Source organism: Scyliorhinus torazame, chromosome 9, assembly GCF_047496885.1.
Source record: "Scyliorhinus torazame isolate Kashiwa2021f chromosome 9, sScyTor2.1, whole genome shotgun sequence".
Lineage (NCBI taxonomy): Eukaryota > Metazoa > Chordata > Chondrichthyes > Carcharhiniformes > Scyliorhinidae > Scyliorhinus > Scyliorhinus torazame.
The window spans coordinates 73,673,667-73,700,497 of NC_092715.1; the positions used below are offsets into that span (position 1 = coordinate 73,673,667).

Here is a 26,831-nt window from a genome sequence, read left to right on the forward strand (position 1 = left end):
CTGTGATCCGGCCGGGGGCCGTTCGGCGGTAGCCTTCAAAGCATGCTTGCCAGTGTTTGAATACTGCTGCCGAGTTCGCTGCGTGGGGGTTGATCCGCAGGCATTCCGGGGCGATCCGGAGCTCCATAGTCTTTTAAGCTCGCTTAATAAATTGTAGCGCACAATGACTTACGAGAGACGAGAAGTGATGAAGTCGATCCAGGCTTTATTAAGCGACGCTTGTCCCCAGCAGCTCAGCAACAGAATGAAGCTGCGGGAAGAGGCTCGGGTTCTTATACTCCGCCTTCAGGGCGGAGCCAGGAGTCGGCAGCCACCCAGGACCCGGGATCTGTCAGCCAATAGCATCTCGGCTTCACAGTCTCATATGACCCCTAATACATACCACCACACTGAGGGCCTTGGCAGAATGTCCGCCTCGCTGACCTTGATGAGGTTCTGTGGGACATGTCCGCTCTCAGATGGGAATGCCCAAGGCATTTGGAGATTGTCCCGGTCACAAATGGGCATTGCTGAGGTGCTGCCGAGGTCGTTGACACAATGGTGCAGACCATGTGGAGCTGCCAGGGCTGGCAGAGCCAGATGATGCAGGTGCAGTGGGGTCTCAAAGTAGCTGTCCCTCCATCCCAAGCTGAATCCCAGTGCCCTATGGACACCGACCGGGAGAACGGGCCGCCGGGTGCCAACCCGGACCCGTCCCATGAAGTGCCGACGGTGGCCACCAGCTCCCTCGAGTTCCACCCTTCTGATAACACCGCGTCTCACAGCCAGCACACGAGACAGGGCGGCACGACTGTGCATATGCTGACGACAAGTGAGCTGGGTGCCTCCGGCCACAGAGCCACCAGAGGATGCCTGCCAGAGACATCGAAGACCGCGGGATGAGCTAAGTAGCTGGCTGCCTCTACCTCAGATGAGCATCCTGGGGAAACACCAAGATGTAGTGGGAGAGTTAGGGGGGCAAAGCACATTGAGAATCACTGAGGGCACTGGGTGAGAGGGTAGGTAGGGGGTGAGGGGCCTGGGGGTGGGAAAGGGGGCGGCAGCATAGGGAGGGTGCGGAATTGTCAAACACAATGAACACTTTTGTACACAAACTGTATGATGCCTCTGTCACCTTCTTCCACAATGCTCATCTCCCCCTCCCTGTGAGACCCACCCACCCTCCGGCCGTGAAAATGTCCCCGGATCTGTGCCCCATCCCCTGGGTGTTCGGTTGCTGCGTGTGAGATGTTGCCTCCCGCAGTGTTCAAACACAGTGTCCAGGCATCAGGGTGTGATTGGGATGCTAGGCAATGACTCCCACATGCTACATGGCCCACCCCTCCATGGGAATCCACTTAGTTTGTGTGAAGTGCTCACTTAACCACAATTGCCAATTACCTATTAGCGATAGCCGTAAGCTGCAAGGCCAGAGGCCTCGACAATCAGTGGGGGTTATGGGTGGTCAGTAGGGCAGACAGGCAGGGACAAGGGTTGCCCCAGGAACAGGTATACACGATCCAGGGGTTGGCATGGTGGTTCCGCGAGCGGTTGCCTCCCGGCTGCCCCCCCCTCCCCCCCAGCGCACCCCCACACCCTCCCATGACTGCCCACCTCTGCGGAGAGTCCCCCACCCCCAGCCGAGGGCCTCACCCCCCACTGAGTACCGGAGTGGCAAGCCCAGCACCCCTGGGCTCTTTGCCTGGGAGCAAAGATGGCTACTCACCTCCTCGGCTTCCCACAGAAGCCCTTCCGCCAGATTCACTTTTGTCAAAAGGAGTACTAATCGGTGCCAGTGTGACCACTTGATGGGGAGGCCACTGAATGACGGGAGGCCGTTAGCTATGGGGGGGCTCTCGCTAATTGTATGGAAATGGGGCTTAAGTAATGATAATTGGTTTCTCACCATGCTACAGCGAGGTCCCGATTTCGCCTATGGAAGCAGGCCAGTTGCATCGCAAACGTTTTGGCGCCTGGCGTAGTTCTCATTTTTGGCCTCTCCTACTATTCACCGGCCTCATTTCCCTTGAGCGAGAGCGTAATGAGGCTGGAGAATCGCGCCTTATGTTTCTTAAGTTCGAAAATTTATTTATATTAACTGAATTTTCCATCAAACTAATTCTTTGCATTCGAAAGGCTGGTTGAGGGACTTCCGGTGGCGGCCAGGATGAAGTAGGTCGCAGGTCCGATCGCTCCAGCCGGTGATGGGCTAATGGACCTTTTGCGACTGGATTTTTCGGGACTTTGCGACCTGAATCTGTGGAGGAAACAACAGGGAAGAGGTTTTCCCCCCCGGGGTATGGACGGCTGGACTAGAAGTGGTCGATGAAGTGGCTAGGATCGAAGTGGGAGCAGCGAAGTCAGCAGACCGGGCCGTGAAGCATGGCGGACGGCAGGGACCAGGGAGCGGAGGCTCACTGGCCAAGGGAGCAGCAGATGGAGTTTTTTAAGAACTGCTTCGCCGAATTGAAAAGACACACGCTGGACCCAATGAGAGCGGTGATGGACCGAATGGTCGAGACACAGGCGGTCCAGGAGAAGGCAATCAAAGAGGTTGAGTCGAAGCTTTCCAGCCAGGAAGACACGATAACGGTGTTGGAGCATGAGGTGGAGGAACTGAACGCCTGCCAAAAGAGGATGCAGGAGCAGTTTGAGGAGCTCGGAAACAGAGCCAGAAGACAGAACCTAAGGATCGTTGGCCTTCCCGAAGGCAGTGAGGGATCGGACGCGGGAACATACGCGTCGGGTATGCTGGAGACATTGATAGGGCCGGGGGCCTTCCCTCGACCCCTGGAGTTGGATGGGGCTCCAAGAGCCCCCTCAAGGAAGCCCAAGGTGGGCGACCGACCGAGGGCCCTGGTGGTTCGCTTCCACCGGCTTTCAGTCAAGGAACGTATGCTGCGGTGGGCCAAGACGGAGCGGAGCAGCAGGTGGGGGAGCAGCAGGTGGTTCATCGAGGTAAAGGCGGCCCTCTTTAAAAAGGAGGTGAGGTTTGGAATGCTGTATCCTGCAAAGCTTTGGGTAACGTTCGAAGAGCATCACTACTACTTTGAGTCACCAGATCAGGTTTGGACTTTTATTAAAGAGAAGAAACTGGACTTGAACTGAAGGACACTTAGTTTCCAGTGTTGTATAGTGGCGGCGGTTTGTTAATCTAATTTGTCCTGATCAGGTTTGGACTTTTATTAAGAGAAGAAACTGGACTTCAACTAAAGGACTTTTGGCTTCCAGAGATGTAATGTGGCGGCGGTTTGTTAATTTAATCTGTACTGTACTGCTCCATTCAAGAAGGTACTTAGTCTTGGCAGAGAATATGGACTGGAGGGATGGTTGGAGGGCGCATTGTTTCGGGAGTTTGCATTGGGGGGGGTGCGCCTGCAGGGGGGCCCTGCAGTCAGTATCTTTCTGCGGGAGAGCGGGGCCTCCGTTCTGGGGGACTGGCTCTGGGATGGTTAAGGGCTATGTAAATGTCCTTCAGAGAGTAGCTGTTTACTCACTAAAGAATGCAATCAGGTTAATGGGTCTTTTCTGTGTAGGGGGGGGGGGGGGGGGAGGGCCCGAGGGGGTCAGGTGGTAGTCAGACAGGCGCCAAGGGTAGGGGTCAGCGAGGCTAGCGTAGGTCAGGAGGCACGAGGGAGTATAGGATAGGGTAGGGGAGGCACAAGTGGGCCAGTGGTGGGGACCAGGGGTACCCCGGAGGGGGAGGTCGCTTGTGGACTTTCAGGGAGAAGTCTAGGATACCGGCAGCAGCAGCATCCGGGGGGGGGGCGGCACGGTTTGTTTTCACCACGTTAGGGTTCTTGGTTTATTCCCTTTTTTCTGCAAATGTTACAAATTTGTTTTAAATTAAAAAAAGAAGTCTGGTCGAAAAGCAACTGGAACCATGTTTATCTTTGACGGTCCTGACGCTGACCATGACCTTTGGCCCTGGCGGGAGGGCGCATATCCAGGAATGGCATCTATACTGGCATTACAACCAGTGGAGCCTAACGAACAGTGGTTAGCACTGTCGTTTCAGAATGCCAGTGTCCCAGGTTCGATTCCCGGCTTGGATCACCGTCTCTGCAGAGTCTGCACGTTCTCCCTGTGCCTGCGTGGGTTTCCTCCGGGTGCTCCGGTTTCTTCCCACAAGTCCCAAAAGTGCTGTTAGGTGAATTGGACGTTCTGAATTCTCCCTGTGTGGACCCGAACAGGCGCCAGAGTGTCAGTTTGCTTGCTGCAGTGTCATCAATCACACACCCTTGCTCACCCTTCTTCGGCTATAGACAGGCAGCAGGTAGTGTTGCGGTGCCATGGGTCGAGACTGCTAAGGACAAAGAACTGAAGGAAGAAGGAATAACCTCTCGTTGCCCATGGTTGATTTATGGTACTTACCCCAATTTCCTTGATACTTAGTAACTTTGTATCTGAGAAAATATTGCCAGTGTCACGAAGCCCCAAACCCTCTGTTCCTCTAACTTTAACCCCCTCTTCTGCATCATCCTTTCCTCCCACAATTGAGTCATACTTTCAGCCTCGCAGGCTCTATTCTGTAATTCTCTCCTTAAACCTCCATCACCTTTAGAATTTTTCTTCAAGCCCTTAATCTCAGTTGGCTGTCTTTTTTTCATTATTTTATAAAGAAGGCTGGGATCATAAATATACACCTCAGAAGGAGCCCATTCAATCATCATGCTTGTGATAGCTCTTTGAAAGAGCTGTCCAATTCTGTCTCATACCCAAATTGTTTCCCCTTAAACCTGCAAATTTGCTATCTTCAAGTATAGGTCCAATTGTCTTTTGAAATTCCTACCGTAACCGCTTCCATCACTTTTTGAGGTAAGGCATTCTGGATTGTATCAACCCTATATATGAAAATGTTTCTCCTAATTTCCTCTCTAGTTCTTCCATCCATTATTTTACCCACTTGCCAGAGAGAGCATTTTCTCCCTACTTGCTCTATCAAAATCCCTCAGAATTTTGAAAACTTGTACTGGGTCTTTCTTTAATCTTCTGTTTTGAAGGTGAAAGTTTCTGCATTTGCTGAACTCCTCTGCACCTTTTCCAAGGTAATTAATTGATTTTAATATTTTGCGATATGGAAGGGAAACTAATATGCCCAAATATCAGGGTCAATTCTGTCAGTTTTGAATATGGACATCCCTTTAGACCATTTCAATCTTCCGAGTGATCCACATATCAGTGCCTAACCAGTTTCTTTCACTTTGAGATAAACACTAGCAAATCCCAGTGGCTATTTGCTTTGAGTTTTTATTTTAGCTTTCTTCTAATTGGAGTCACTTGATTGCTTACATTACTGTTTTTTTGCATGGATATCTATTTCCACGTATTCTTTTGTGAAAGGGAGAAGTAATAATTCAGAATATTTACAAACTTTTTGGTCGAAGTGGGTTTTCATGAGTGTCTGAAAGGAGGAGGGAAAATAAGACAGAGCCTCCCGGAGTGGAGTGATTAAACCTGGGAAATCTCAAGAGGCGATATTTGGAGGAGCACAGAGGTCTTGGGTGATTGTCGAGCTGGAGATTACAGAGGTATGGAGGGAGCAAGACCATGGACGGATTAGAAAACATTGAAGCATTGCTTAATCGGAAGCCAAGGTAGGCCAGAGACCGTGGGGTGGAACAGGACTGTTATGAGTAAGGAGACGTGGCAACAGAGCTTTGGAATGACCTTGAGCTTATGTAGGATAGAAGGTGGGAGTCCAGCAAAGGGGCATTGGGTTTTGAGGTAACAAATGCACAAATGGAGGCTTCATCAGCAGTTGAGCTGGGGCAAGTGTTAGAGGTGAAAATAGGTGAATATGTGGTCAGACGTTTGGTTCAGGGTCAAACATGGCACCAGGTTTACAAACAGTCTGGTTCAACAATAGCCAAGGAAATGGATAAACTCAATGGAAAGGGAACAGAGGTTATAATAGAAACTGAATACAATGACTTAGGTCATCCCAATGTTCAGTTGGAGGAAACCTCGGCTTGTCCAGTACTGGACGTTGGACAACCAATTTGACAATTGAGAGACAGTAGAGGCATCAAGCGAGGTGGTGGTGAGGTAGAGCTACGTATTGTCAACATACTTGTGAAATCGGACATGTTTTCAGATGATGTTTGACTCGCACTTCGAGAAACAGCAATGATAGCGAGTCTGAAAAAAGGCACCCACCCCCAAGCAGATGTCCTGAACTCTGGTACCAGGAAGGCAACACATGCTCTTGGCTGTAGAGAACTGTGTCTATCCTGACTGTATTGTTCCATAATACCAAATTATTCCTATTCACTACCCCCACTTGAATGGTTTCCTGTACCACGGTGCTGTGGCCAGTTCACTCATGCATCCAGAAGCCCTGTTCTCATCCATACAGGCTGCAAGGACTTCAAATCTGTTGAGACAATTGCAAGGACTGAGACTCCTCCACTTCCACCTTCTTGGTCCCATTATCTGCCTCATTTGCAGTCACACTCTCCTGGTCCTGACCACTGAACAAATCAGATGACCCTATCCTAAAGGATGTGACTGTCATCAAGAGGATTTAGACAAGCTAAATGACTAGACAAGAACATGGCAGACAGAAACATGTGAAATTATCCACTTTGGTGGGAAAAACAGAAGTGCAAAGTATTTCTTAAATGGTGAGCAATTGGAAAGTGTTGATGTCCAAAGAGACAAGAGTCACTGAAACCTGGACATGCAGGTACAACAATTAGGAAGGCAAATGGTATGTTGGCCTTTATTGTCAGACGAGTGTAAAGATGCCTTGCTGCGATTGTATAGAGCCTTGGTGAGAGTGCACATGGAGTACTGTGTATAGTTTTAGTCCCCTTACCCAAGAGAGGATAGAGAGAATGCAATAAAGGTTCACCGGACTGATCCCTTGGATGGTGGGATTGTCTTACGAGGAGAGATCGAAGACACTGGACCTGCGATCTCTAAAAGTTTAGAAGATTGAGAGGTGATCTCATTGAAACATACAAAATTCTTACAGTGGTCAATCTTAGTAACTAACAAGTCCATGAGCACCTTGTTGTTGTGTGAGGTGAGGGCAGAGGAGACCAGGATGGATGTTTCCCTTGGTTGGGAATCAGGGGACATAGTTTCAGAATAAAGGGTAGGCCACTTAGGACTGAGTTGAGGAGGATTTTTTTCACTCACTAAGGTGGTGAATCTAATAATAATAATAATCGCTTGTCACAAGTAGGCGTCAATGAAGTTATTGTGAAAAGCCCCTCGTCGCCACATTCCGACGACAGTAGTAGGACTGTAGTGTGGAAAGGAAGGTTGGAGATGGAGCAGTGGTTTGTAAGGATGGAGGAGGGTCAAGGTTTTGGGATTTTTTTTGAGGGAGGAATGATGACGACAAATTTGAAGAGGGGCAGTACCAAAGAATAGAGATTTGCTCACAATATCTGCTAACGTGGGAGCCATGAAGGGAAGTTGGGTGGTCAGCACTTTAGTGGAAAAAGGGTTGAGGGAGCAGGATGTGGGTCTCATGGGTAACATTAGCTCTGAGAGGGCATGAGGGGAGATAGGAGAGAAACAGTAGGAATGAGAGAGTCTGGGGTTAGGACAGGGGGAACCCAAGAGGAAGGTTAGCTTGATGGGTTTGGGAAAAGGACTTAAAGTGGATGATCAGATAGTCTCAATGTTAGTAACAAACAAGTCCATGAGCACCTTCTTGTTGTGTGAGGTGAGGGCAGAGGAGACAGGGATTTAAGAGGGATCTAAGAAGATGGTTTGCAGTAGAGAAGCAGCCGGGAATATCCTGGAATTGTGAGCTGTTTTGACAGATTAGTGGAGGACCCTCCAGGACTTTGTGGTCCAGCTAGATCTGGCAGTGGATGCCAAAACCACTACTTACTTGATATGACAAATCAATGAACGATTAATGAGAGACAGTCACTTGTTACCATAAATCTTAAATTTATTAAGTCCAGAGATCAGTCAGTGATAATGAACACAGAAATACAAGAAAATACACTTTGCCGTTCAGTAGTCTGATTAGAGGGCACCCCTATTAAGCTTTTTAAAAATAGTTATGGTAAAGGGAGCAATTTAGTGTTGAAATGTAGAACATTAACAGTTGCATAATTCATTATATTCTGTGTGGACTCTTAGCATCAATGAAAGGAAAATGGAAGGCAAGAAAACATTCAAATTTGAAAATCTAAAATAATAAGTTAGTCAGTGTGCGTTTACAGATTTTCAAGTCTAAATTCCTTTAAGAATATATAGTACATTTGACACAGAGCCACTTCATGTTATGATTAACAATAATAAAAGTCCTTCAAAAAACAAATCATGATTGCATGAGCATAGACATTGTAATATTGAATTGCAAACTACTTACAAATACTGCAAAAAATGTTACTTTATGACTTGTGTTAACCACACAGTTTGATAAAGGGCCTTTTAAAGTATCCAAAGAAACTCCTGGCAAGAAGCAACTGAACATGTGGAAGTTTGACAAAATACTGCAAGTTACAAAGTCAACAAGTCTCCATTCAAGGTAAAATGGGGAATATTTTTCTCTGCTTAATCTTAGGAAAATGTTGGCCTGAACCGGAGGTGTGTTCTCTGGTTTAAGGGTGGATAAAAATACACTGCATTAAGCTGGCAAAAGTAGTTTGGAAAATTATTCAAACAAAACTGAAGAAAGGTGGGGGAAAAACCCTTTGCTGGCTTGGGCAGGTGCACAGGATGGATGATGGCCGCATCCTTGAGGATATGCTGTACGGCGAGGTCGTCCGTGCAGGGCGCCTGAAGTTCAGATTCAAGGATGCTTTCCAGAAGTATGAAGGCCCTCAACATCAATCACGACGAGTGGGAAGCTGGCTGACGATCAAAGCAAATGGCGATATTAGCTGTGTGTAGGAATTCGCCACCACATCGACATGTGGTTTCTGAAGTTCCTAAACCGACGCTAGCCCTGCAGACAGGTGTCAGCAGAGATCATTCCACATCTCCGGCAAAGGGTCAGCTTTTGTGTGGGGCCCTTGTGGCAGACTTTGCCTTCCCAGATTCAGCTTGTTCAGCCGTCAAAAGTGCAACAGATGATCAACCTGATCTCAGCAAAATTTGGAAGCTGTATTCCCATCACCTTTCGCAGATGGAAGGATACCAATCACTTCTTAAAATAGTAACTATTGCTTTCTCTTTTCCAACATTAAATATGCAGTTAAAACAGGAAGCTTTGTTAATGATACAGTTTTCTTAACCAAATCAAACAGGTTTTATTACTTCAATAAAAACATACTGGTCCGGGCAGTGACCAATGACATTTTTGCTAAAATTGTTGTTGCTATAACTGCTCCTGCAAAGATTTCTTTGCGCTTCTAGACTAGCGTACAAATGTATGGATTCTGATTCAAATTGAACCAAAAGGTATGATGAATAAATAGCCTTTCATTTCACACTTAAGTCTGATGGAATTATTCTAAATTATTTGAGGGGTCTCTGGATGGACAATGAAGTAGGGACACTTTTTCCATCCCTATGATCCAAAGACATGCAAGAAAAAATCATATCCAAATTGCAACATAGTTTTTCTTATGTATGGCAAATGCATGGATTTGGTTTTGGGCCTTTCAAACTACTGTGACAACTACAATCGTCAAAACATGCTTATCCCCTTTCAATTCCTATCTTTGTGTGTTCATTACTTACGTCTGTTAGTAATAACAAAACCAGTTCTTAAAAAAACTGTTCTTTCAAATGCCTGGGTGATATTTCCAGTTTGTGAAAGATGCCCAATTGCAGCTGTCCTACACCATCCAATAATGCCAGTCCAGTTGGGTTACTCAGAAAGTAAGGCAGAATGTAGAGGCTTGAAGGTCCGTCTGCTAATTTTCCTTGCATCTAGCAAAGGGTTAAGGGGCTTTTTTCCATTTGGTGTGTGGCAAAGCATGTCGTCGAGACTCAGTGCTGTGATTTGTCCAGATATTTTCAGCATTTTGCACACATCCTCAAACCGGCTTTGAAGCTCTGTGTTGTTCTCCAGGGTTTCACGTACTGCAGCCACCTTGGTGACAAATGGATCAAAGTTAATATTGGCTGTGATAAATTACCTAACAGATCACATGCATTCTTAATAGATCTATGTTGAATGTGTAAATAGTATGGCGATTCACAATAAAAAATCAAATCAGTGACAAAACATAGGCAGATTCTAGCAGTGGCAAAATACTTAACATAACTCAATGGACTAAACAATGTTCTGTCACAATGTTTTTACTTCAAGGGCACAAAAGAGGAGAAAAACTTACAACAAAGTCCTGGTAGATCATGTCATTTACCCTGCACAATCTCTCAAGCTTTGCACCACAGGAGGTGTATTTATCATGCACAATGATAGGTGCATAATATATATGTCAGAAAATATATGAAATGCAAGAACACATGGCGCGGGATTCTCTGATCCTGAGGCTAAGTGTTGACGCCGTCGGAAACGGCGTCGCGTTTCTCGACGGCGTCAACATGGCCTTAGGATCAGCAATTCTGGCCCCTACAGGGACCCGCGGCGTGCCGACCATGCCAGTGCCAATGGCGCCGATCCCCGCTCTGCGGAGAATCGTGTCCCGGCGTTGGGGCGAATTGGCACGATTCGTGCCGGTCGCGGGGATTCTATGTCCTGGCCCCAGGCTGAGAGAATCTCGCCCATGGTGTAGCCTTTTCAACAGATACAGGGAATACCTCAGCTAGTTAAGTAACCGTCAAGTGCTGTACTGGACCAGACAGAGTAGAAAGATCCCAGGTTTGATCATTACATGTGGCAGAACGGATGTTAATGTTTTTAATATTTCTGAGGAATATTATGTTATTCTGTATAGAAGGCTGCATGTCTGTGTGTAAACGATTTAATTAGTCTGGGGAAAGGTTGCCAGAGACCTTGTCTGGGAGGATTAAGACACAGAAATTTACAGGTGTTAGGTTTGTGTATTTGTAATGAGATATTCTGGTGGGTTTGAGATAACAAAGAACAATACAGCACAGGAACAGGCCTTTCGGCCCTCCAAGCCTATGCCGGTCATGATACCACCCTTGGCCAAAACCCTCAGAACTTCCTAGTGCCATATCTCTCCATACCCATCCTATCCATGTATTTGTCAAGATGCCTTTTAAACGCTGTTAATGTATCTGCTTCCAAAACCTCCTCTGGCAGTGCGTTCCAGGCACTCACCACGCTGTGTAAAAAAACCTGCATCGCACATCTCCTCTAAACTTTGTTCCATGGACCTTAAACCTATCCCCCCTAGGTGACTGACCCCTCCACCCTGGGAAAGAGTGCCTGCCCACCCATTCTATCAATGCCCTTCACAATCCTGTAGACCTCTATCAGGTCGCCCTCAACCTCCGTCGTTGTAATGAAAACAGTCTGACTATATTCAGCTTCTCTGCATAGCTAACACTCTCCAGACCAGGCAACATCCTGGTAAACCTCCTCTGCACCCTCTCCAAAGCCTCCCCATTCTTCTGGTAGTGTGGCGATCAGAATTGTGCGCAAACTTCCAAGTGCAGCCGTACCAAGTTCTATACAACTGTAGCATGACTTGCCAGTTCTTAAGCCCGATGCCCCGTCCAATGAAGGCAAGCATCCCATATGTTTTCTTGACTACCTTGTCTACTTGTGTTGCTCCTTTCAAAGATTTGTGAACCTGTACGCCCAGATCTCTCTGACTTTCTATATTCCTAAGAGTTTTGCCATTTACTGTATACTTTTCCCTCTATGTTAGACCTACCAAAATGCATTACCTCTCATTAACAATAGACAGCATGGTTTTTGTGAAGGAGAGGTCGTGCCTCACTAACTTGATCGAGTTTTTTGAGGAGGTGACAAAGATGTTTGATGAGGGGAGGGCGGTGAATGTTGTTTATATGGACTTCAGTAAAGCCTTTGACAAGGTGCGTCATGGCAGACTGGTACAAAAGGTGAAGTCACACAGGATCAGAGGTGAGGTGGCAAGATGGATACAGAACTGGCTCGGTCACAGCGATTAAACTCCATTTGCCATTTCTCTGTCCAAGTCTCCAATTTATCCATGTCCTGCTGTTTCCTCTGACAATCCTCAACACTATCTGCCACTCCACAAACCTTGGTGTCATCCGTGAACTTACTAATCAGACCAGCTACATTTTCCTCCAAATCGTTTATGTATACTACAAACAGAGGCCCCAGCATCAATCCCTGTGGAACACGACTACCTGCCATTCAAAAAATGCCCTTCCACTGCTACCCTCTGCCTTCTGTGACCGAGCCAGTTCTGTATCCATCTTGCCACCTCACCTCTGATCCTGTGTGACTTCACCTTTTGTGCCAGTCTGCCATGACGCACCTTGTCAAAGGCTTTACTGAAGTCCATATAAACAACATTCACCGCCCTCCCCTCATCAAACATCTTTGTCACCTCCTCAAAAAACTCGATCAAGTTAGTGAGGCACGACCTCTCCTTCACAAAAACCATACTGTCTATTATTAATGAGTCCATTTGTTTCGAAATGAAATGAAATGAAAATCGCTTATTGTCACAAGTAGACTTCAAATGAAGTTACTGTGAAAAGCCCCTAGTCGCCACATTTCGGCCCCTTTTCGGGTACAATCCAGTCCATGGGAGTTCTCTCCAATTATTTACCTAATACCGACGTGAGGTTCACCGACCTATAGTTTCCAGGATTATCCCTGCTACCTTTCTTAAACAGCAGTACCACATTAGCCAATGAGGATATAAAGATGTCAGTCAAGGCCCCAGCAATTTCCTCCCTTGCTTCCCTCAGTATTCTGGGGTAAATCCCATCTGGCCCAACAGACTTATCTCTCTTAATGTTTTTAAAACATCCAATAGCTCCTCCTTTTTGATGTCAACATGACCCAGACGATCCACAAACCCTACCCAAGAATCATCTTCCACAAAGTCCTTTTCTCTGGTGAACACTGATGCAAAGTATTCATTTAGTTCCTCACCCATTTCCTCTGGTTCAACACATAGATTCCCCATTGTCCTTAGGGTTGAATCCTTTCCGTGGCCACCCTCTTGCTTTTTGCATATGAATAAAAAGCTTTGGGATTCACCTTAATCCTACTTGCCAAGGACTTTTCATGACCCCTCCTAGCCCTCCTAATTTCCCGTTTCAGTACCTTCCTACTTTCTTCATACTCCTCAAGGCTTTCGACTGTCCCCACCCTTCTATATCGTACAATAGCCTCATATTTCTCTTTGGCCAGGTTCACAATATCCCTCATTATCCAAGGTTCCCTAAACTTCCCATACTTATCCTTTGTTCTCTCAGGAACGTGACTTTCCTGAATCCTAATCAACTCGTTATGAAAGACTCCTACATCCCTGATGTTAATTTACCCTCCAACAGCCGCACCCAATCCAAATTCTTCAATTCCTGTCTAATGTAATCGTAATTTGCCTTTCTCCAGTTTAATTTAATTTTTTAAAATAATCTTTATTGTCACAAGTACATTAACACAGCAGTGAAGTTACCGTGAACAGCCCCTAGTCGTCATATTCTGGCACCTGTTCGGGTACATTGAGGGAGAATTTAGAATGTCCAAATTACCTGACAGTACGTCTTTCGGAACTTGTGGGAGGAAACCGGAACACCCGGAGGAAACCCACACAGACACAGGGAGAACGTGCAGACTCCGCACAGACAGTGACCCAAGCCGGGATTGGAACCTGGGACCCTGGCGCTGTGAAGCAACAGTGCTACCCACTGTGCTACTGTGCTGCCCTAGCACCGTAACCCTACCCTCATCCTTATCCAAAAGTACCCCTAAAACCTACGGAACTGTGGTCACTACTCCCAAAATGTTCCCCTACTGAAACCTCACACCTATCCAGGCACAAGTAATCAGGTTGGATCTAACATTTGCATTTTTAGATAAGTTGAGAGTTTGTTTGAATATTATGAAGGGAAGTCAGAGGTGACATGATACAGGAGTTCAATAGAATCCCTGCAGTGCAGGAAGCGGCTATTCGGTCCATCCATAAGACATAGGAGCAGAATTAGGCCACTTGGCCCATCGAGTCTGCTCCGCCATTCAATCATGGCTGATATTTTCTCATCCCCATAACCCCTGATCGAGTGTTACATGTGTATACAGAAGAGAGTATTTTACATTTTATTGACCCGAAGACAAAAGTGAAACATGAACAATTTGATATTTGGAAGGATTTAAGTTTCAAAGAGGTGTGAGAACAATGGAGCCCGAGATGAAAGGGGGAAAAATGTATTTTCGAGTTACTGTGGAGAGCTTTGGGGTTGGCTGTGTGGGGAAGATCTCCCAGAAACAGCTCTGAGATGGGAGGAAGTACAGTTTAAATCAGCTATCCAGTCAAGCCAGAAAATTCTTGGCCTACAAAAAGCAGTCTTGCTCCTGAAGGTTTCTTGAACTTCCACAGCAGAGTAGAAGTTGGTTTGAGAGACCATGTGGTATGCCTTACTAAAGCAACAGCAACTTTGCCGTGGGTTATATTACTGGATTTGTATAGTTAAACATCTGTAAGGGAGTATTGCCTGTGGGTCTGACCAAGTAGGGAGTCTTTTGGGGGCATGTTTGTAAGACTCATTTTAACTGTGCAACTTTCTTTTCTTGTCAATACACCTTTTACTTTGATTTTTAAAATCCCAGAAGTGTTACTGGACTTCTGGCTCTTGAGATCAGTATTTCTCTTCTCATTTTCAGAATACAAAAAGAAAGGGGTGAGCCAAGTTCCCCACAGGGATCTGGTTTGTTCAGCAATTAACATCTGCTGTTTCCGTGACACATGATCAAAACCTAGCCACAGTAAACTACAATTGGCTTCAGTGCTTGTGGGCAAGATTTGTGAAAAGTAAAATGAGCCAGGGTTGCTAGTCTCAAGACTGTATTGAATTCCGTGTAAGTGAAGATGAGCTGATGATGTTAGCCTCCCCGCAATCCCACATTGACACTAACCACTGAAGCACATAGAAGATTATTGGCCTCCTTTATTGCGCATCCCTTGGGTGGGCCTTCTTGAACTGCTGCAATCCTTGTGAGGGTACTCAACCAATCCTGTTAGGTAGGTGCTCCCAGGTTTTTAACAGGCAAGCTGCAGGCAAACTACTTGAGAATTAAATAAGTTCGGACATCAAGTGTGGCTTTGCATACTTACCACTTCTTGTGAAAAATCCATCTTCTTCACAAACTTTGGGACATTGTTTACAACTGCTTTTTCCAAAACTGAGAGCAGATGTTGCTGTGCTCCTGACAGAGCGAGTAAAAGAACCTGGACAAAAATTACACAATTACATTTGATATAGCCCTTTCAAATAAAATATATTCTGAGTTGCGAGTGAAAATATATTTAAATATCTATCACATTCAAACCGCATCAACTTCGAAAACATGTGGGAATAAAAAAACACCTTATACAAGCACTCTTTTTAACACTTTCAGTGGCATTCTGGTGAATCTGCAGGGTTCTCCCTCCAAGGCCAACATAACCTTCCCAAAGTGCGATGCTCAAGCTGAATGGAGCACTTTAAATGGGGTTTCACCAAGTTTCTGTGCAACTACAGAACATAAGAAACAGGAGCTGGGTGGGGTTGGTCTTCAAGCCTGCCTCACCATTCAACAAGATCATGACTGATCTTCTCGCTCAACATTACCTTCCTGCACTGTCCCCATATTCCTCAATACCAAAAATCTACTGACTTCCATCTTGAATATACTGGAGGACTGCTGCTCGCTGGGGTAGAGCAATCTTGTCCTCTACCCAAGCTGAAGTATCACATCCTCACTTTTGTATCCCCAACTCCTTGCAATAAAGGTCAACCTCCTGTTATATATTTGTGCACATGGATTAGAATAGGGATGGTTCAAATACAAAGACTGCAAACATGTCTCCGTAAAAGGTTTCAGTGGCCGACCTGCCTCCTGCAAGTGGATTGTCTCCCCACCCCTCATCTCATCTCTGTTAATATTGGAATTGGGTGGGTTCGAGGTAGGTTGGATTCTTGTTTCAGATCTTTCACTTTTTAAGCACCCACCCATTTCTGGGGGGGTTAAAACCACTCTCAAGAGTGACTGCCATTTCCTCCATGTCGATGTGTGCATCTATCCTTAATATGCTCACATTTCATTTTGATCATTTTCTCTCAATATATTTGTAAACAGTTTTACTGTTTGCTTTGATATCTGCTGCAAGATTTACCCATTTTGCACCTTTTACTTTATTTGTATCCGAATGTTACCCCGTTAAAGTTTTCCCAATCTGCTGGAGTACCACTTTTCCTTGCATTTGAGATTATTTTAGTTTAATACTGTCTTTTATCTCATTTGAATACCATGGTTTCTTAATTACATGTAGAGCTTTTATCTTTTAGGGGTATGTACCAGATTTGTATCCTGCCAAAAACTTAGCCAATATTGGTGGCAGTCATGGCTTTGAAGTCTACCTTGCTAAAATTTAATACCCTGATTGATTCTTTTTCCCTCCACAGACACTGTTTTCCAATGTCCCCTTACCATGATTAGTAACCAATTTGAAAGACCATAAGAGGTAGGAGCAGAAGTAGACCATTGGCTCCATCGAGTCTTCTCCGCCATTCAATGAGATCGGAATTATAATCCTCAACTCCCGTTCCTACCTTATCCCCATAATCCTTGATTTTGTGACCGATTAAAATCTAGTAGAGACTTGTTCTTTAGTGGGTTCTAAAACATATTGTTCCAAAAAACTGTTCTCGATACATTCTGGAAATACACTGCCTTTACTACCCGAATTGTTCTGATTCTCCCTGCCAGCATGAAAATAAAAATCACCTATCATAAGAACATTGTAATCTGACACTTGCTTTCCAAATCTCTATATTTAAACATTCCCCAAAACATCATTACGATCAGGAGGTCCCAAAGACCCTGATCAGAATGTCTCATCTTTCTTGGTTTCTTATTTCAGAACATAGGGCAGTGAGACTGAACGTCTTCATTTCCACACTGTCTTTTATTAATAGTTTCACTTCTTCCCCTTGTCAAATTTCCCTCACCTTTCTAAAGATCCTATAGCTCCCAATCATAAGGGCATAAGAAATAGGAACAGGAGTAGGTCACATGGCTCCCCAAGTCCACTCTATGTCATTCAGTAAGATCATGGCTGATTTTTGACCCCGTCTAATCCCAATATCCCTTTATTCAGGCATTTTCAAAGTCGGGGTCGCGACCCCACGGGTGGGTGTCGGCAGGGTCGTGGAGCCAGCGTTTAACAATGCCGGCTGCAAACGGCCTTCAAAATGTTGGCCGGAACCATATAAAAAAATGCGGGCACACTGCGCATGCGTGCCCACTCATAGGTGCGCACGACCAGAACCACCGTGTTTATGCGAATGCACCCCAACGAGCTTGCACGCATGCGCAGTGCACTCGCATTTTTTTATGTGGTCGCGGCCGTCATTTTAAAGGCCGCTCGCAGCCAGCATTGCTAAAAGCCGGCTGTTGCACACGAACTTGCGCAATTGGAGACGCAGCAGACTATTTAAAAAAAAATTTAATGTAATGTTCCTGCCTGAAGGGAGGCAGAGAGCAGGTCGCGCCCCCCAAAGTGCTTTGGGCGCGATTGTAATTCCTCCATTTTGTCAACAGCAAACAAGGTAAGAGAAAATGATGGGTCCCGAAGGTCAGCCGGCGTGAGTCGCGAAGGTCAGCCAGCGGGGGTCGGGAAGGTTGGCCCGCGTGGGTCCCGAAGGCTGGCCGGTTGGTAAAAATGGGCCCGGAAAAAAAGTTTAAAAAACACTGCCTTAATTCCCTTTATGCCCAAAAATGTATCTCAGTCTTGAACATACTTAATGACTGAAAATCCACAGCCTTTCGAGATAGAGAATTTCAAATGTTCACAAACGTACGAGTGAAAAAATTCCTTATTTCAATCTTAAATTATCAATCCCATACTTCGTGACTGCGCCCCATGTTCTAGACTGTCAGCCAGGGAAACAACCTCTCAGCATCTATCCTGTCAAACATGCTTATAATCATACATGTTTCAATGATATTCCCTCTCATTCTTCTAAACTACAGAGAGCAAAGGGCCAAATCTTCTCAACCTCTTATCACAGAACACCCTCTCATTACTGTCATCAATCCTGTGATTTGTTTTGATAGATTTGTTACATCAGCAAACTTGAAACATCACTTTCTTTACCTTCATCCAAGTCAATTAATATAGATTGGAAACAGTCGCAGCGCCAGCAAAGAGCCTTGTGGCATTGGAAAAATGTTCTGTTTATCCCTACTCTCAGCTTTCTGACCATTAACCAATACCCTACCGATTCTAATATATTGTCCCCAACGCCACGAGCCCTTAGGTTGAGGAATAATCATGCTCTTCCTGTAACCAGGTTTCTGTAATGGCTTTAATTGATACCCATTAGTGACTTTGTGCTTCTTAACTTATTTCATACGCAACGTGCATTTGCGTACAGAGCTTTTTATTTAGATAGCCAGCCCTGCATTCCTATACATTTGGGCAGCACTGTAGCCTTGTGGATAGCACAATTGCTTCACAGCTCCAGGGTCCCAGGTTCGATTCTGGCTTGGGTCACTGTCTGTGCGGAGTCTGCACATCCTCCCCGTGTGTGCGTGGGTTTCCTCTAAGTGCTCCGGTTTCCTCCCACAGTCCAAAGATGTGCAGGTTAGGTGGATTGGCCATGATAAATTGCCCTTAGTGTCCAAAATTGCCCTTAGTGTTGGGTGGGGTTACTGGGTTACGGGGTTATGGGGATAGGGTGGCGGTGTTGACCTTGGGTAGGGTGCTCTTTCCAAGAGCCGGTGCAGACTCGATGGGCCGAATGGCCTCCTTCTGCACTGTAAATTCTATGAAAGTCTATGACATTCTGCCGGCCTTTACCCCCACTTTTTAATCTTACTTAATGCATATTGAGCCCACCAAAATCCATGTTCCAGATGGCTTTGCTGTGATGAAACACCTGCTCTTTAATGGCACATGGGGCTGAAGTGCGATTAACTGGAGTTGGAAGGCAGTTTTTTGTTTGTCCGAGATCCTTTTTGTTCCACATGTCAAATTAGCCGGCTGAGGGCTTAACACATTTTTCATGGTTTGTAAATATATCACCGCAAGTTTTAACATTTAAAAAAAATGATAGAAAATGCAACACAGTTGAGGCATCGGTAGCACGAAGTGAGACCATTTTTCTGGTCTGTTCCACAAATGTCATGCCTCCTACTTCATGATCTTCTCGAATTTCTTGGTTGGATTGTGAAAGGTGCTAAATGAATCCAAATTGTTTAGTTAACAGCGATGGAGATACTTACATGGAGATTAAGACAAATTTTGCTGTCTGTGCGCATTATATGTGAATAAATTGATCGAGCTTTTACAACATCATTCTGAAATAAGAGGGATTAAAAAGGAATTAGTTTTTTTCTGTAACACAGAATTAAGAAGTGGCATTATGTGACGTTTCCAGTGATGGAATAACAAATACAGATTTGTTCCACGTTACTGAGAAACATTAAAGATGCTGTTTTTGTAATTTCTACAAAGGAAAGGCAACTGCATTGAACGGACCTTTAAAATTAAAAATAGGTATGATCCCAGAGCAAAGAAAATTAAATTACTCAAACAGCAAGTTACAATATTAATGGGATGAATATTTAAATTCATACTTTAGTTACATCACTGGCATAGTCTCGCACTACTTAAGTACTGAAAGGTTAAAGAGGCTATTTTTCACTGGGATATCAGGATTCTATGTTCAATTGAGTTTGTGATGGCAACCTCCAGGATGTTGACGGTGGGGAATTTGGGAACAGTAATGCGGTTTGTTGAATGTCAAGTGGATGTGGCACTTGTCTTCCTTGTTGCAATGCCATAAGCATTTTGGATTATTCAAAGTAGCGTTGAGCTTTATTCAACAACACTAAAAACGAAACAAGAATCCGAATGAAAAAGCTGCAGGATCCCTGTGCTTTGGTTACAAAAATAACCTTAAATCAAAATGAAAGCAGAGAAGACTTTTAATCTGGAAAATAATCGAACCAAATAAACTACAGTTCTTTTTACATGCATCCTCCAAGTAAAGCTGTGGAAAACAGAACCACAAATAAATAAACACTTTTGGTATGCCTAATTACTAATTATACCTAATTATGACACTATCACCCTCAGCAGCAACTTGTATATTTTGTGCTGCTAGACTGCGTGGAAAACCATACCTGCTTGATTGCAAATGCTACTGCAAAGCAGAATGCATGACGGGGAACAAAATCTCCTCTTGTTGCTGACTCTTCCAGCAGCATGTTGCAGATCTTGTATGATTCATCTGTGTCCTGTGTGAAGGTCATCAAGATGTTTTTACCAGGAAACAAACCTGGAGTTCAGATATTGCAAACCTGCCCTGGTGAACAAAGCCACAGACCATCCTCTCTTACTAGGACAACAGGACAGGTCAGTTCAGACCATCATATATTTTTAGGTCATAGCTAAACCCTCTGATCCAAATGATATATAGAAGAGAGGACATTCATGTGACTGGACTGCAAGAAGAAGTGGCAAAATAACTTACTATAGATTAAGAAAAATATCATATAATTGAATGGGCCTGTGTTCCAGATATAAACATCATTAATTCTATTAATGCTATATGTCACATTTTTGTGGATGATTTGCAACGTCTTAGTTCCTTGGTTTCTAAGAAGCTGGCCTCCAGCACAATGAGCCCGTCTGATTAAGTCCACTGGTCTCTGTGGGTTTGATACTGCTTCCAAAATAGGCTTTTTTTCTTTCTTGCAGCCTGCCAAACAAGTGGTACGGTATTTCTATCACTGCGGACATTGACTTTGCACACCATTGAGTGTGCCCACAGTGTTAAAGGTGAGCTAGAAATTCCCTCATGTTTTATTTTAATCAAAAAATAAATCTTCCATTTTCAAGCCTTTGGAAAACAAGAGGTACGTGGACAAAACATTTTGGGCAGAATTAGTGATGGAATCATCTCGCCATGAAATAACACACCGTTTTTCTGCCCACTTATCAATTCTGTGAACATCAGTCTGCAGTGACTCACTATAACAGAGAAAACAAAGAGGTGATCATTAGAAGTCTTCAAATACCGGTAAATGGTTTTCACTGGTCAGTGGGACGGTAATGAGTCATCACAAACTTGATCACAAAAAGAATTAAAAGGAGGCGAGAAAAAAATGAACATACACAGATAACGGTCACAACGTGGAATGAACTGCATAAACTTTTCTGGGAAAATAATCCATAAATTATTTTTAAAAAGGGCTGCCTGAAGAGTGTAATTAAACAGTATGGGAAGTTTGTAGAAGAGTAAAAATGGACTAGGTTCATTCTTGAGGAGAAAACAATGGTACAGTCTTGGTGGACTCTTGTACAGTCTTGGTGGACTCTTAAGTTTATAATTTTACAAAATCACTCTTTGCTACACTAGATTAAATTTCCTGGCAACAAATTATAAATTTGTTTGATGAAGTATTGAATATGGTATGTTCAAGCCTATCAAAATGCATGCCGTTTGTCTAAGAATCAGTGCAGAAAGAGGACATTCAGCCCATCGCATCTACATCGGCCGAAAATAAAAAATAAAAACACTAGTCCCCTTCCAGCACCTGGTTGGTGCTGTCCAACGAGTCTGCACTGACCCTCTGAAAGAGGACTCTATCTAGGCCCAATCCCCCACCCTATCCTCCGAGACCCCACACATCAATCACGGTCAATCCACCGAAACTGCACATCTTTGGACTGTGGGAGGAAACCGGAGCACCCGGAGGAAACCCATGCAGACACGGGGAGAAGGTGCAAACTCCACACAGACAGTCACCCAAGGCCGGAATTGAACCCGGGTCCCTGGCGCTGTGAAGCAGCACTGTGCCACCGATGCTCCAAATGGAAAATGACTTCCCTTAGAGCTCAGAGCAGGGTTATAGATTTATAAATTAGCAGATCTAAATGTTTCCACCAGAGCAGTAGTAAGATTGGTTGCCATATAAGTGACCAAACTGCTTGGTATGAAGTGCTCCTCAGGTGTGTCCACCCCTCCCCTCCCCTCCACATCCCAATTTTCTTCCTCATACACCCGCTGCGAAGTGCGTGTCATTAGGATACAAGTTCATAATTCATGTGGCCCCACACAATTCACGGGCTATTCAGAGGAAACCAAGATGAATAAATGAGTGGGAGTTGTTCAGTAGTAACTTTCCCACATATGGTCAGGACATGAACAGATTTCAGTTGTTTTTGATTTGCTTTTATGCAGGCTGTGCACGAGGCTGCTTTCTGCTTATTAACCAAGCTCTCTGCATTCAGATCTTTAAGAGTGGTGGCTTCCTTCAGTGCCCCTACCTATAGCTCCAGTTGATGCAGATAGACTAAGGTATAAATGTTTGTTGGCAGCAATGGAGAACTTTCAAACAAATTTAAAGTGAGAAGAGCTTGACATGTTTAGAAATTACTTACCATTTTGTAGCAGACAGCAAATGCCAGTGTGTAAGTGTCTTTGCTAAATTTTATTCCTTGATTTTTCATTTCTAGAAGGATTCCCAAAGCACCTAATCAAATAACATTAAATCAACACAGAATAATTGCAGCACCATATCAAAGCGCAATGACAGAAACTATTGAATTAACATTGGCATGGCATAAAAATTAACTGGAACTTCAATGTGAAGTCATCACATTGTCATTATGCGTTATACTAATAGTAATTACCCGGCAGCATTAAACACGCCTCATTTCCTGATACTACCTACAATATTCTGGTTACTCTCTGTGTCTGGCTATGTGTGCCATCTACTGTTTTCCAGGTGTAACCTAGGCTGACACTTCAGTATAATATGGACTGAGTGTTGGAGTGCTGTACTAATTATTTCAGATGAAGCACAAAATCAAGTTCCATCTATCTGTTGCATTCGTTCAGTTAAATGTTAAATATCCTAAGATTCTTCGAGGAAGTGCAGAGAGTTCTCCCAGTGCCCTGGCCAACATTCTGCCCGCAATAACTACAGCCAATTAAGTTAATTCAACTGATTTACTAGATGTATGGGCAAAATGATTGCCATGTTTGCCTACATACCAGTGACTACACATCAAAAACCTTAATTGGTCACAAAGCACTTATGGGTATCCCAAGAACATGATAAGGCACCATATAAATGCAAATTCTTTCTTATTTACTACTTGATTTGCAACAACTATTGTTTTTTTCCCCCCTCAAACAAATAATAGTATACATCTTAGATTATAAATGTTTGTAATCTAGAGGAATTTGGGAGGTTTTCGCCAGGTATTGGGACAAGATTCAACCTGACAGAACAGAAACAAGTATAGTTTTAAATAGACATTTGGTGGTACAGAACAAAGAACAATACAGCACAGGAACAGGCCCTTTGGCCCTCTAAGCCTGTACTGATCATGATACCACCCTTGGCCAAAACACTCAGAACTTCCTAAAAGAATAAAGAACCTGGGTATCGCTAAAAAAGATACATGTCAAAGTTTTTCATCTTGCACTCATGAGGTAATTCCCTAGCATACCAGAAATACTAATACCAAATGTCCTGATGAAAAGCTTCAACATGAGTCTTTTTCCAGTGATACACATGTCTAGATCTGTTTTGGGTTGATGCTGATACCACAGGAAGGTTCACAAAACCATACTTGATAAAGTTATGCAATTCAGGCTCCAGTAATCAATCATTCAAATAACATTAATATGCTCCTCCTGTTTCTTATAATCCACTGAAATTCCCAAATTAATTTACATTTCATAATTGATTTATTATTTGGATGCTCTGGAAGTAATAAATTGCTTTACTATGCCCTTGATAAGTTTAATGATTTGTGGCTGTATCATTATTATTGTAGATATGCAAGGCTGATTCCAGGATCTGGCACTAGTTAGGAATTTATAGAATCATAGAATTTACATTGCAGAAGGAGGCCATTCGGCCCATCGATTTTGCACGAGCCTTGGAAAGAGCACCCTACTTAAGTCCATGTCTCCATCCTATCCCCGTAACCCCACCTAACCCTTTGGATACTAAGGGCCAATCCACCTAAGCTGCACAGCTTTATGGGAGGAAACCAAAGCACCCGGAGGAAACCCACGCAGACAAGAGGAGACCATACAAACTCCACAAAGACAGTCACCCGAGGCCTGAGCTTAACCTGCGTCCTTGGAGCTGTGAGGTAGCAGTGCTAGCCACTGTGCCACCATGCAGCCCTTGCGAGCACAAGCACCCAATAATTTGAAAACAGACCTGTACTTTCCTAGTTCCCCTACTATGATGGAATGAGGCCAGTGAAGAAATAATCATTTGTGTTCGATTACAAAAATCTTTGAACAGAGTACATAGTAAAGCATTCTGGTTTGCCAAAATCCACTTACGCTCGTAGCTTCCCTTCATAAATAGCATATCCATGACGATGTTGAAAGAAGTTGAGTCAGAGAAGAAGCCTTTCAGATTCTGTAGGCAACAAGAAATGAAATTTATAGGTCACGAGAGGAATAAAATTATGGGCAGAATTCTGGGTACATTATGAGCAGAATGATCAAGTTCACAAGGAATCGTGCAGCAATCAGTTAATTAGGTGAAGCAGCACGGTGCAGGATTTAAATATATTCTTCCAAATCGTGTGGAAACTTCTCAGAAGACATTGGGTGCGATTCTCTGGCCCCCCCTCAGCAACGTGTTTCTCGGTAGCATGGAGGTGGCCCGCTGTTGGCCAGCGGCAGGATCTTCTCATCCTGCTGCTGTCAATGGGAGTTTTAACAAATGTGTTCATGGGATTGAGCAATGCTGGCCGGGACAGCGTTTATATCCCATCCCTGAGGGCATTTAATCGCCAACCACATTATTGTGGGTCTGGAGTCACATATAGGCCAGACTGGGCAAGGAAGACAGATTTCCTTCCCTCAAGGACAATAGTGAACCAGATGGGTTTTTACAACAATCGACAATGGTTTTACGGTCACCTTTAGACTTTTAATTCCAGATTTGTAAAAAAATTGAATTCAAATTTCAACATCTGCCTTAGCAAGATTCAAACCCGGGTCCCCAGAGTGTGACTCTGTATCTCTGGATTACTAGTGCAGCGACTATGCCACTGCATCCCACTGAATCCATCCCAAGCATTCGGGAAATCCATGTGCTGTTAGCAGGGCTGGCAGATTGCACTGGCGAGAAGGGTGGGAAAATTCCACCCAATGTATTTTAAAGGTTATTTTGCATTTAAAAAAAAAAATCTAATTCCATTTCAAGTTGTATTTAAAATCATATTCAAATTCAGAATATGTTCATGAACTCAAGTATGCACAATGGATTCAACAGGCTAGTATGAGTAAGAAACTAGGCATACAGTATCCAATGAAAGATAACATCATGTGGTCATGAAGGCAGTTAACTATCCTCTATTGTAACATTAGGCTCATCTTGCAACAAAAATATACAGAGTCTACACACTTCGCATTTGGTGCAACATATTATTCCAATGTACAAAGAGTCTGTCCATTTATTTCAGAAATTAGTAACTCATTTAGAATTCAGATATTAGTACCAATAGTAATTAATAAATACATTTCTTCAAAAAAATAGGATTACATAAAGCAGCAATTAATCAATTCAAACTCTATCGTGGGTAATGTTCTGTGTTGTAAAAGGGGAAACAAAAGTTAAGTACTTCTGTAAATTCCTCTGGTCAAAAATTCAAATATACTCCTTACCACTCAAGTAAACACTCCACTTTAAATGTAATGTTCCAAAACTCATTTGTTTATGCTAAGACAAGCGATCTCCCTGGTCTGTTTGACTTTTCTTCAATTAATTTATGTGATGTGGGCATCGCAGCTAGGATAGCATTATTACCCATCCCTAATTTCCCAGGAAAAGGTTGTGGTCAACCACCTTCTTGACCCGCCGCAGTCCATCTACGTAGGTACACCCACAATGCTGTTAAGAAGTTCCCAGATTTTGACTGAATCGCAGTGAAGGAACAGCGATATAGTTCCAAGTTAGGATGTTGTGTGACGAGGGAACTTGCAAAAGTGGTGGTCCCATGATAATAATCTGATTTCCAAGATGGCGCCAGAGCAAGGCAACTCTCTGCGAGCTCTCCTCAACAGTTCCACTTTTTACTTAACTTATACTCGTTCTAATCTTATAAAAATTAATTCTAAAACTAACATTATTACTAACATCTCTCTTTTATCTTCTCTTGCAGGCTTGAACATCCTCCGAGGCCCTTGGAGACCTTTTGACCCGACCCGACCTGACCTCCACGACCTGGAAGAAGATCGGGCCCAAACCAGAAGTGAAGCCCCGGCCTCGATTTGGAGCCGACCCGGACCTCGGAGTTCCCAACCCGGCCTAACTACCGACGCCAGCCCCCGGATCGCTGGGCCCAGTCCCCGCAGCTCCCGACCTGACCCCCAATGGCAAGACCTGGCCCAACCCGACCCAGAGATAACCGCCCAGCGACCCTACCCGGAGAGGCCCGCCCAACCTACCTGGTGATGGAAGTAAGGAAAATCCATGTGGAGGCCCGACCGGGCCTACTTTAAGATCCGACCCCAGGAGCGCCCAGGGAGGGAATAGACCACGGGACCCAGCCCAACCTGCTTCAGGAAGCCCCTGCCCATGACCCAGGACCCCAGAAACGGCGGAGACACTGCGCGAGGACCCGAATGCGCTGCAAGGTATTCCAGCGCCCGCAGAACGCCGGGACCCATCTGGATCGCAAACTTGCCCCCCTAGCAACCCCTCTACCTCCAACAGCGCCCAGGACCCTGTCAGACGCGACCCCGGATACGTAAACAGTGCCCTGGTCCCCGCCAGACGCAACCACCTACCTTCCACA

At 44.5% G+C, this 26,831-nt stretch overlaps 1 protein-coding gene across 3 annotated transcripts in view; it reads right to left on the reverse strand.

Annotated features, from left to right (window-relative positions):
• Nucleotides 1–7,873: 7,873 nt before the first annotated feature.
• Nucleotides 7,874–26,831, reverse strand: part of ptcd2 (pentatricopeptide repeat domain 2) — a 68,038-nt gene continuing 49,080 nt past the window's right edge. For 2 of the 3 annotated variants that reach the window (XM_072516142.1, XM_072516143.1), the window contains exons 5-10: nt 24,364–24,442; nt 22,434–22,525; nt 20,171–20,284; nt 19,268–19,342; nt 15,114–15,227; nt 7,874–9,991 (exon numbers count right to left, since the gene is read on the reverse strand). In XM_072516142.1, the coding sequence (XP_072372243.1) occupies nt 9,767–9,991; nt 15,114–15,227; nt 19,268–19,342; nt 20,171–20,284; nt 22,434–22,525; nt 24,364–24,442 (699 nt within the window). In that variant the 3' untranslated portion in view covers nt 7,874–9,766. The remainder of the gene's footprint in view (nt 9,992–15,113; nt 15,228–19,267; nt 19,343–20,170; nt 20,285–22,433; nt 22,526–24,363; nt 24,443–26,831) is intronic. The other variant, XR_011949033.1, reaches the window with a different exon arrangement.